Below are 12,775 nucleotides of genomic sequence, written 5' to 3' on the forward strand. Positions count from 1 at the left end.
ATATGAGTGTGGTGGTCAGTGGCTTGAGAGAGAGAGAGAGAGAGAGAGAGAGAGAGAGAGAGAGAGAGAGAGAGAGAGAGAGAGAGAGAGAGAGAGAGAGAGAGAGAGAGAGATTAGGGATAAAATTGTCTTTTGAAGACTAAATTGGTAGGTTTTAGAATGTTAGGGACCTAATTGGGATTATTACAAACATATTAATGAAATTTACCTTAAATTATATATATTTTTAGTTTATTTCCCTGGACAATTGATTGATGGGACACCTTTTCATCTCTTATTTCACTGCACAAGCCATTGATGGGATGGGACACGATTATTTATTTCACTACACAAGCCGGCCCTCGTTTTTAGTCGTAGGACAGGTTGGGAAAATATTAATACAAAAAATATTGATAGAAAATTCTGCCCCTCTCTTAATTAGACCATTTTCTGCTATGATAGGACATGTTTTTTGTTTTTACACTTAGCATAGGAGTACAGGTTAGACATCTCACATTTGCCCAAGCGCACAGCAGCGTGCACTGCAGCCCACAGTGAAAAGAGAATCCGTTTTGCTCACTTTATTAACTATTATAAATTATTATACCAATTAATAATTTGATGTGTATCATATTGATTTATTTACATTATAGTGATACTAATTTATTAAATTATGTAATAAATTAATCTTTATTTGTGCAGGTTTAGATTTTAAAGTGATCACGATCTAAAAAAATTTCTATAACTAAGTTTTATTATTCTATACTTTAAATTTTATTTTTAGTTAAATTATCATTTTTAATGATAAAAATGCCTTATTTAAAATTTTCGCCTAAGGTCTTTAAAGTTATTTAATTTTATTCGAACTTAATCTAAATGTATATGAGCGTGAAATTTTCTTCTAGAGATTTGAACCCCAACGCTTACCCCACACTTCACAAGTATTTATATTTGTAAAGTGATCATCGCATTAAAAGTGTGCGATAGCTTACTTACTGTTATTAGTGGATAAAAAACTAATTAAATTAAAATTAATAATAATTTACCACCTAAAATTTGTTGCAAAAATATTGTAATATAACACTATTTAAAAAAAAAAGTAATTAATTTAAAAATGTAAGATTATGCCAAAGTAATTAATTACACGCGAAAGTCATGATATATAAATGATTTTACCTGTATATTTAAACACAATAATTGAACGGTTAAGAATCTCTGATAAAATTTGTATGATAATTTTTGGTTGCATAGTGTTGAAACTTATGGTGGGCCAATCACACGAGTGATAATGACTTGAAAAAGAGGATGCTAATACTAGACGTGTTTGCGTTTCACGAATTGACGGTGATCAGTGCAGATAAGACGTGTACTCTTTCCCTTTTCAATTTTGAATTTGTTGTGTGAATTGAAAGGAATCAACCAAGAAAATTTTCAAGTAAGACTGAGTTTATTGAAAAAGATTAAAAATCAAAATGAAGACTAAGAAAAGAAAGGTAAGGATATAGAAAGAGGCGGAGAGATAGAAACGTGTACGCTTCCCCTTTTCAATTTTTGTTTTGTTTTTGAAATTTATAATTTTTATTTTAGTATATTTTAAAATAATTACGTTATATTATTAATAAATTTGTGAGATAATAAATTTGTATCTTAAAATTTAATTCTGTTAATTAAAGTTTGATTATTTTTGTCTTTTTTTCTTTTTAATTTTTTGTATTTTAGAATATAATAAAATTTTTTTAATGCATTTTATTGATTAATAAAAGTGTTTTAATTTTTTTAATTAAAATATATAGATAAATATTATATATATATATATATATATATATTTATTTTTTTAACAAGGGAAGCCTTCTATTATTTGAGGACTTAGGTGATTGCATTTGAGCCGGCCCTGCAACCAACCCCTCTTCCTTTGTGTACTTTCCTCCCTCTCATTACACTTCGAAGCATAGCTGTAATGCCTTTAAATCCATGGATCACCCTCTCCTCCTTCTTAACAATCATCCTTCCCCTCTTGAACCCTTTTGTAGCTTTTGCAGTTAATCCACAAGGCGAAGCTCTTCTTTCATGGAAGCAAAGCCTGAATGGATCCACTGTGGCCTTGTCTAATTGGGACCCAAGTGATGAAACTCCATGTGGGTGGCTTGGAATCACTTGCAACATCAACAAGGAGGTTGTGGAATTGGAATTAAGGTACTTGGATTTATATGGTACAGTTCCAACTAATCTCACTTCATTGGTTTCATTAACCAAGATTATACTTTCTAGTACAAACCTCACAGGTTCAATCCCAAGAGAGATTGCTATACTGCGTGAACTGAATTACTTGGACTTGAGAGACAATGCGTTAACTGGTAAAATCCCATCTGAGATTTGCAACTTGCTTAAGCTCCAAGAAATCCACCTCAACTCGAACCAGCTAGAGGGCTCGATTCCGGTTCAAATCGGCAACCTCACAAGCTTGAAACGGCTGACTCTTTTTGAAAACCAGCTCAATGGAGAAATACCCAATACCATAGGCAACTTGAAGAACCTCCAAGTGTTAAGAGCCGGTAGAAACAAGAACCTTGGAGGCCTTATTCCCCGAGAAATCTGGAATTGTACCGAGTTGACCATGTTAGGCCTAACTCATACAAGTGTCTTGGGTTTCCTTCCTCCGAGTCTTGGTCTCCTCAAGAAGCTTGAAACCATATTCATCGGCTCATCTCTCCTCTCCGGCCAAATCCCACCTGAAATCGGCAACTGTACCGCCCTCCAAAACATCTACCTTCACGAAAATTCACTCACCGGTTCAATACCAAAAAGTCTCGAAAACCTCAAAAGCCTCCGAAATCTTGTTCTCTGGAAGAACAGCTTGGTGGGGACTATTCCATCAGAGCTTGGAAATTGCAAGGAATTATCAATTCCTTTGGCAATTTCCAAATGTCAGAATCTCGAGGCCCTTGATTTATCTGAAAACTTTTTGACTGGGAATATTCCCCAAGGAATCTTCCAGTTCAAGAAACTGAAGACAATCTATCTTTTCTCCAACAATTTATCAGGTGAAATACCGAGAGAGATTGGGAACTTGGAAAATCTGCATAACTTGGATCTTAGTTTGAATCGAATTTCGGGAAATGTACCTGCTGAGATCTTAGGCAGCCGAAACTTGACATATCTCAATTTGCATTCTAATTTGATCACTGGAAACTTTCCTGGTAAGTTAAGCCGCCTTCTTTTGTTGCAGTTTGTTGATTTTTCGGATAATTTAATTGAAGGTACTTGGCCACTTCATGTACTTCCACAGCACATTGTTTTCTTTTCAATCTCAAGGAACAATTTAAGCGGAGAGATCCCATTCTCGATTTGCGATCTCAATTTTGTAAAATACCTTGATTTCTCTCATAATCATTTTAGTATGATTCCTCCATGTTTGGGAAATATGAGTGATCTCATAAATTTGGAACTGCGAAATAACAATCTTCATGGTTCCATCCCAAAATTTGTAAAGTGCAGTAACTTGAGAAGTCTTAAACTGGCCGACAATCAATTAGAAGGGCCATTACCACGTTCATTGGTCAATTGCAAGAAATTAGAAATTCTAGACATTGCTAACAACAAGGTTAATGGCACATTCCCTCATTGGGTGGTAAATCTTCCAGAGTTGCGGGTTCTCTTATTGCGATCAAATAACTTTCACGGTTCCATTGGTAATCATAAGACTAAATTCTCATCACCTAATTTGAGAATTATAGACCTCTCTCACAATATGTTCCATGGTCATTTGCCATCAAACTTTTTCAAGTATTTATCAGCCATGATGAATGGGAACATGGATAGCGGTGGATTGCAATATATGGGTGATGATTATTTTTTTGTTTGGAGAAGATATTTCTATGATTTTTATTCTTATTATTATGAAAATGTTACGATTGATGTTACAATTGGTATTAAAGGGAATTATATTGATGTAGTGAAAATACACACTCTATTGACAACCATTGATTTTTCCAACAATAGTTTCAAAGGAGAAATTCCAAACGTAATTGGAAAACTCGGATCACTTAAAGGGCTAAATTTTTCACACAATAATCTTATGGGTCATATACCTAGATCATTTGGAAATTTAACTAATCTTGAATGGTTAGATCTCTCCTCAAACAAGCTCACAGGTGACATTCCTATACAATTGACAGATCTTACATCATTGGCAATTTTAAATCTCTCAAAAAACCATCTTGTGGGATTGATACCTCAAGGTAAACAGTTTAATACGTTTACAAATGCTTCTTACAGTGGAAACTTTGGTTTATGTGGATTTCCATTGACAAAAACTTGTGGCAATGATGAGGGACAACAACCGCCACCATCACCAACCATCCAAGAAGATGATTTTGGATTTGCAAATGGATTTCATTGGAAAGTTGTATTGTTGGGATACGGATGTGGTTTCATGTTCGGATTAGGTATGGGATATCTTGTGTTCTCAAGTGAAAAAACAAAATGTCTCTTGAATATTATTTATGGAGAACGTCGCAACAAGGTGTAAAGATCCAAGAAGAATGCTCATGGAGGAATTAATTGAAGCAGAATTGTGCAGATACAAATAATGATTTCAGGTATTTATTTATGTACTATTATATTAGAAAATACATTTTTTTATTGAGTCATTTTAGAAAATACTTTATTTCATAATTTTGGTTCTTAAAAAAATTGTCCTTTTAGATTGTAAAGATGATTTTTCATTTTTGATTTATTTTCTACCAGTTAGATATACATGTTTTTGTGTCAATGTTAAGGCTATTACCATATTTTATTTTATTTGTTATTATTATTATTATTTTAGGAGGCAACTCCTCTACCTTGCTAGTTGAAGTGCCAAATAATCGGGGGCATATTCTAAAATTACACTTAAAAAAAAAATTATTATTACATCCTTGTGATTATTACCTACATTTTGCAGGATAAAGGAGGTGTTGTTGGTTGGATCACTTGAAGAGTGGAGTTAATTTTACTAGTGCAAAATAAGATGTTTTCATTATGCATGTTTTAATTCAATTATGTTTCTCCTAGAGTTTTTTTTTCCCCACCAAATGTGTTGAAATAAAAATTTGTTTTGATATAACTAAGCTGTGATGCATTTTGTTTCTACTTTTATTTTTTCTCTTTGTTTGGTTGGTAGATTATTTGTTGTTATTATTTTGAACCATTTGTTTGATCCTTATGGGTTACTCGGGTGATGAGCTCATTGGTCTAGGGTATGAAATAAATTTGGAGGTCCAGCTCTTAATCTATCACATTATCTATTCTTGGAGTTTTTGGGGTATTTCATAAAAAGAGAGAGGAATAATTTGGCCAAATATTAAGACAACACTTCCTTATATCAAACAAACAAATATTTCTAGCTAGATTGTTGTAGCATCATTTAGTTTTGTACTTCAATTCCTGCTTAAAATGATCATCTACTAAAGAATTAAAAAGAATAATAATTTTATTTGCATTAGCAAATTTTTCTAGAAATATTCAATGCATACAAGAGTGGAATTTAAATTTAAGTCCTTATGATAATTGCTGAGTTTTCTCTTCTTTGTATACCACCTAATTCTTCAAACAAAATAGTTTGTTATGATTAAATACATTTTCATATATTTTAAAAGTATATATATCTTTGGGACCTAGTGTAAAGTACATTTTCTAGGGGAGAAACAATATAGAAAACGCACCTAGTGCTTTAAGGAAAAAGGATTGACACTTATATGGTTAAAACAAAGATGGTTTAATCTATCATTTGTAGGGAAATTAGAGCAATTGTATTTTTAAGGTCTGTCAAATGTGTACAAGTTGCTTATTTCTTGACTGAGGCAAATTATTATGTGGATTTCCAAGGGCAGCTCATACAACATAGCAAGATTCAATTGGGTCTTCTTTTTCCCTACTTTTTTTAAGGAGTGTTCTTTATTGATATTAAACTATGAAAGGATTACAAAGTAAGCAACGCAAATAAATAATTTACCCCAAGATATGATAAAAATTGCAAAGACTAGTAGTCTCACATCTCTCTTTAAGAAATCCATCGATACTATTAAATATCATTTTCTTTTTAATTCAACATCTTTTTTTTTCTTTGGGTATTAATTTATGATCAAACTGTCTATAGACAAATACTTTGCCACAATTTGTACACATGTCAAATTGTTATTAGATTAATTTGAGTGCTTTAAATGATGGACCCATAATTGATACTAAACAAGCTATGGTAAAAAGTGTGCCAAAATACGTCCCCTAAGAAAACTCAGATTAATTGACGTGACTTCGCCCAAACATTTGTCAACCATTGGCTTACAGCAAAATTAGGTGGATTAGTACATAACAAAAGCCTCCTTACTATTAATTATTGTTTTAGTTAGAATATTAGCATATATAGTAGTTTCTTTCCCGATGAGCATGTTGGCGAGAAATGTTGGATTAGTAGAAGCTTGTAGTAAAAAGTATGAGTGCTGCAAGGATGACAATTATAACACCAGTTAGCTCCTCTTCCTAGCTTTTCTGTGAAAGCTATTATGAAGTATACATGTTAATGACCCAATGATTTGCCATAAAATAGGTTAGACAATTTGGAAGAAAATTGTTTGGTTTTTATTTCTTCTTTTTCATCTATAGCCTACACAATGAGAAGCAATCCTCTCAGCTTTCTTTCTATATGTGGGAATGCATTCCATATTCTTATGCAAAAATTTATCAATTGATTTAGTAAAGGACAAACTTTTCCTCCAATTTGAAAGAGTTTTCTCTCAAAATTACTACATGAAATTCACAGATCCATATCACATGATCTCATTTATTAATGATATGGCTATTAAATTGGTCGTATTAACTATTAGTTAGTGATTGAAAGTCATGAATCATGTGATTGATAAGATGGTTTTGTAAATTAACAAATAAAAATTTAGAGGAAATTCAAAATCTAGAATGGTTCTACTACTACAAACTATTCCACAACTTTTTGCCACAATTTTAATGTAGCAGACTGTAAGTAGTTATTTATTACTTACACATGAAATCATTAAATTTTTTTTCACTATTCACACTCTACTACATCGCAATTGTAATAAAATAAAAAAGTTATGTAATAGTTTGTGTTACTAAATTTTTTCTTCAATATGTTCTAAGAAACCCTTGGACATGCAGCAAAAGCTGCAAAACCAAGCTAAGTAACCTAAGTTGGGTAATGAGCTGCTTGGGCAAGACTTAAAAGACAGACAAACATTGTGAACAGAAATTGAGATGAGCCCAACTAGGTAGGGATGGACCGAGGTGGGGGCTGGGCACCCCTTGGCCCAATTTTTTTTATTTTTTATTTTTTATACTTATTTTATATATCATTTCTGTAGTTGCCTGCTTCTAAAACCTTAGGCTGCTCTCCAACTAGAAACTATCTAACCCAAAAACTAAACAAAAACAATAAAAACATTCACAATAATGATTGTATTTTAGCAAAAAATCTATTTTATCACTAAAGAACCATGTGTTATTGGAGAAGTTAAAACTAATTTTTTTTCAACTACAATAAACTAGTATAGATACCAGTTGATTGAAGCAAGTTGTTAAAAATAAAATACAATATTTTATTAATAATATCTTTCTACCTTCAATTAAAAAACTTAAATTCTCTCTCTTCTTTTATTATTTTAATGAATTATTTATATTACTTTAAATGAAGTGGTAAAAAAATAGAAAATTTGATGTTGGGTGTATTGTAAAGTGAGGTGGTAAAATAGATAAAGTAATTTTTCACTTTTTTAAGGTACTAAAAGCTAAATTTTTTAGAGCATTCTTATCAAGAGTGTTATAAATGCTAAAATGATATTTTTAGCATTTATAACCACAAAAACTTACTCTATCAAAGATGCCATATACTAAAAAATTTGACGTCTTGCTATAGTGAGTTGTCATTTTTGAGAGCGCACTATAGCAAGATTTTATAATTTGATTCCAGTTTCTCTTCGTCTCACTCTTTCTCACTGAGCTACAATTTGACTCCGGCAACTAGTGTGGATAGTGGTTCGGCGAAATCGGTGAAGAAGATGAGGTCGAGTTTGTGGTTCGTGGGTCTCTGCTATTGATTGGGTGGCTGGTTTTGTGATTTGATTTTGGGTGAGAAATTTCAAAAAATATGCTCTTTCTGATTTTGGGTTTGTGATTTCTAACATGAGTTTGTGATTTGTGGTGGTATTGGGTTTGATTGGTGGTTTTGATGTTGGTTTGTTGAGTTTTTGATTTGGTTTTGGGTGGTGGGGGTCCCGATTTGTAGAGGTTGTGGGTGCCGCCAATGATGGTGGCTGTGCTGTGGTGGTTTGTGGTTGGGTTTGTGTGGTGGGTTTGTGGGTGATGGGTTTGTGATGGTTGTTTGTAGTTTTTGAGTTTTGGGCATGGAAGCTATTGGTAGTTTGGTGGTTGTTGGCTGTTGGGTAAGGTGGCTGTTGGGTTTTGTTATACTGGTGGTGGTGGTGTCTAGCAAGATTGCTGAGTTGAGAAGAGAGAGAGAGATGGAGGAAGAATAAAAGAATAATAAAGAAAGAATATTTAAATAATATGGTAAAAAAATAGAAGTTTTGATGTTAGATATATTGTAAAGTGAACTGTTAAAAGAGATAAAGTAAGTTTTTTAGTTGTTAAATGCTAAATTTTTTAAGACTCTTGATGAGAATACTCTTAACACCACTACTATGATTGTTTTAACTTCAACCAAAAAAAGAAGATATATCATAGCCAACCTAATATTTAAAAAAAAACATTATTATTTATTTTTTGTCTTCGTTAATAGATAATTGCATCTTAATATATTAAAAAATAATGAATTTGTATATTTATAATTTGTCAATACTATATGAATGCCTTTGAGTTTTTTTTCTTATACTCTAGAATCTTCTAGCTTAAAATACTGCATCCGTCCTTGCAACTGGGCTAAGTATTTGCTAAGCTTTGATGCTTCGCCTGTACTTTTATAGGATTTTTGCCTCTAGTATTGTGCCTGTTTCGGCAAGCTAGTTTCTTCATGCAATTTCCTTTTAACCAGAAAAAAGAGAGGAGCCCAACTAAATCAATGATTTGGTGAGCCCATTACTCGGAACAAGCATTAAAGGGGTGGGCAGTGGGCCTATTGGGTTGCTCGTTGAAGATACTTGTGTGAAACTTAATGGTTTATTTTTTAACGTTTTCTTATTGGGTTAGATCATGTTAATCCACGCTTCTTATACCACACGGATTCAAAAAAATAAATAATCTCTTATTTAGTTTAATATGTTAAAGCATCTCTAGTAGATTAGCCAAATTTTTATATTGTTTGGATAATAAATGGTGACATTTAGTTTTTATTTATCTACTTTTTTAAATACACTTTCTAACAAATTCTCTATCATTTTCTCCATTTCATTTAAATATTATTTCTTAATTCATTCATTATTCTTTTTTTAACAACTATACATCTTCCAACATTTTTTTATTTAATACCTGATTATTATAATTGAAAAAACATTTAAATAATGAATAGTAAAAGCTATAGTGTTCTCTATTTGTAGAGAAGCACTGTAGCAAAGCTAATCTAAAAAACGTAGATGAAGAATTTGTTGGAGTGAGTGGAGTGTGAACAGTGGTGTTTTTGCTCCAACTACACATAGAGATTATTCTTCATCTTCACATTCATTCATTATTCTTTTTTTAACAACTACACATCTTCCAACATTTTTTTTATTTAATACCTGATTATTATAATAGAAAAAACATTTAAAGAATGAATAGTAAAAGTTATAGTGTTCTCTATTTGTAGAGAAGCACTGTAGCAAAACCAATCTAAAAAATGTAGATGAAGAATCTGTTGGAGTGTGAATGGAGTGTAAACAGTAGTGTTTTTGCTCCTAAAAATAGATATAGAGTATCTATTGGAGATGCTCTAAAGACGTAAAGTCTCTAATACGTTCTATTCTATAGGTTTTTTATTTTTTATTTTTTATAGAGAAATACATTTTATACGTTTGATATACTATTTTATTTATATGCAAAAAAAAAAAAAAAAAAATCTAAAATATCAATTTATTTCTATAAAAAACATAAGATGAACCCCATTTAACCAACCAATCTCTGGTTGCTAATCTAATTTCATTCCAAGCTTCAGAACACTAGAAACTTTGGCATTCACATTACTTGCAGCTTCAAGAACTATCCAGTGACCAAATCTACACAAAAATGCATCTTCAGGGTGCCAATTATCATGCCTAACGAATGTCTTACCACCATTACAAATGGATTGTTTGATCCAAAGACGAGCTATTTCCCTAATAAGCTTCAAGATTTGATTCTAACCCCAAGAACAATTTTAACACTCCAAGAGCTTCAACTGAATCGCTATTTTCCCTTTTTATTTTATAAGGGCAGTGTTTGAGATTATATGACTGAATATTCAATTTGGTAGTATTTATATCATTGTTTCTGCTTTTTAAGTAGCGTCAGATTAGTACATAACAAAAGCCTCCCTACTATTAATTCTTGTTTTAGTTAGAATATTAGTGCAGTAGTTTCTTTCCTGATGAGCATGTTGGGGATGGACTTTCTAGATATGTTTAATTTGTAGAAGCTTGTAGTCAAAATTCCGTGCGCTGCAAGGATGACAATTAAAACATGAGTTAGCTCCTCTTCCTAGCTTTTCTGAGAAAACTAATATAAAGTGTACGTGTGAATGACTAAATGATTTGCCATAAAATAGGTTAGAAAATTTGGAAGAAAATTGTTTGGTTTTTGTTTCTCCTTTTTCATCTATAGCCTATACAATAAGAAGAAATTCTCTCGGTTTTCTTTCTATATGTGGGAATGCAGTCCATATACTTTGAAATTAAAGAGATGTCAGTGATTAATGGACATATTTTTTGGTAATTACATCTTATATTTTGTAACTTTTTATTTTTTGCTGAATATCTTGTATTTTGTACTTGAATTTGCACTTGTTTGAATGAGCAGTTGTTATTTGTTAGTTTATACTTTATATTCCCTTCATCCAAACTGGTCATATAATTTAGTTATTGAATGGTTGTTATTTTATGAAATATATTCTTGAAATTCTTGTAGATACAGCTACAGCCTACAGCTGAGTAAGTGTATACTATATAGCGAATGTACAATAAATCTTTTTTTTTTTTTTTTTTAATATTAAGGTCTGGCCCAACGAGAAAAAATAAAATATAAAAACCGAATTAAACCAAAAAATGATTTTTTCTTTTTTTTCATAATCAATGAATGACAATCCATAAAGCACAAGATTTTTAAGGTCTGTCCCAACGAGAATGGCAGGCCAAATTCAACTAAACTTTTTTTTTCACACTTAGGCCCCACATGGCTTAAACTTCTTGGAGCTAATCAACGTGGAAGAGAAAAGAAGTAAAGGAAAAAATTAATGAAAAAGTTTGTAAATTATACTTTTGAAGTTTGGTAGTGTTAGGATTTTACGCTACAAAGTTTCAAAAATTTGATTTTACTTTTTAAAATTTGATTCTGTTCGCAATTCGTATCTCTCGGTTAGTTTCTGCCTTTAATTGACACATCTTTGTGCTGATGTATTTTATTTTTACTAAATCCACTTCAAAACTATACCATTTCAGTGAAAAATAAAAGTAGACTTAGCATATCAAAACGATGTCATTTTGGCCCAATTTAAAACACAAAACTCAAAGCCTAAAATACATTGTTTCAACCAAATTCTAAAATCCCAAATCAAAACCCCACGATGGCACCTCCCTCCCAAATCGCGTAGTAGAGACCCTTTGTGAACCTACACCTCAAAACCATAGCGGCGATTCACACCTCAAAACCATCTGCTCTACCATATCAGGTCCATAGCGAAGGCCACTGTGAGAACTCTCTCTCTTCTTTCCAGCTTTATTTCTCTCTTCTTTTGCATATTTTAGCTACTTTACTAGTAACACAAACAACAAAATGCCCCAAATAAAACATATTTACCAGATCATATAAAGAATAAAAGATATCCATAACCAACAAAATACCAAAAAAGGGACAAAAGCATACAACATTGAAAAAATTGGAGAAGGCAACTTACAAGGGAGCTTTTCCATTAGAGGCGTAGCAACCTCACGGGGAATCCATGAAATGATGAGAGAAAGTGCAAAGAGGCCACAATATGCAATTCTGGCAGAGCCGCGGCTAATCCTTAGACACCACAATCCAGCACGCGTCACATGCGCAAGTTGCATATATAACACGATGCAATGCAAGATACTGCCTGCATCTTATCTTACCTTTTCACAACCAAACACCCACAGTGGCCATCGCTGTGGACCTGGTCTGGTTGAGCCGGTAGTTTTGAGGTGTGGGTTCATGATGGGTCTTTGCTTTGCAATTTGGAAGGGAATTGCCTTCGTAGGGTTTTGATTTGGAATTTTAGAACTTGGCTGAAATGTTGTAGTTTTGGCTTTTAGTTTTGTGTTTTAAATTAGGGTAAAACGACACCGTTTTGATTGTTCAAGGTGTGCTTTTATTTTTCACTGAAATGACGTAATTTTGAGGCTAATTTGGCAAAAAAAAAAAACATGTTAGCACAATGATATGTCAGTTAAAGGCAGAAACTAACCAGAGGTGCGAATTGCTAACGGAACCAAACTTAACCTAGTAAAATCAAATATCTAAAACACTGGGGTGTAAATCCAAATAACCCAAAACTTTAGGGGTATAATTTGTAATTTATCCCAAAAAAACCATATTTAAAAACAATTTAGACTGAAGAAAACTTCTTTATGTTCCTTTATTTACTAAC

At 32.3% G+C, this 12,775-nt stretch overlaps 1 protein-coding gene across 4 annotated transcripts; it reads left to right on the plus strand.

The window, feature by feature from the left end:
- The first annotated feature begins 1,848 nt into the window (after positions 1-1,848).
- LOC115963171 (LRR receptor-like serine/threonine-protein kinase) lies at positions 1,849-5,086 on the plus strand. Of its 4 annotated transcripts, XM_031082071.1 has the most exons (3): positions 1,849-3,176; positions 4,155-4,577; positions 4,922-5,086. In XM_031082071.1, exons 1-2 carry the CDS (start codon positions 1,937-1,939, stop codon positions 4,505-4,507), a joined length of 1,593 nt encoding a protein of 530 aa, XP_030937931.1. In that variant the 5' UTR covers positions 1,849-1,936; the 3' UTR covers positions 4,508-4,577; positions 4,922-5,086. The 4 variants fall into 4 exon arrangements, with proteins under 4 accessions (XP_030937931.1, XP_030937930.1, XP_030937933.1 ...); XM_031082070.1 differs by having other exon boundaries at positions 1,849-4,577; XM_031082073.1 differs by lacking the exon at positions 4,922-5,086 and having other exon boundaries at positions 4,255-4,369.
- Positions 5,087-12,775: the final 7,689 nt, after the last annotated feature.

This window comes from Quercus lobata, chromosome 10 (genome assembly GCF_001633185.2).
Source record: "Quercus lobata isolate SW786 chromosome 10, ValleyOak3.0 Primary Assembly, whole genome shotgun sequence".
Taxonomy (NCBI): domain Eukaryota; kingdom Viridiplantae; phylum Streptophyta; class Magnoliopsida; order Fagales; family Fagaceae; genus Quercus; species Quercus lobata.

Bases quoted from the DNA above. Each gene is read 5' to 3' on its own strand.
- LOC115963171 (XM_031082070.1), top strand. From the start codon at position 1,937: ATGCCTTTAAATCCATGGATCACCCTCTCCTCCTTCTTAACAATCATC.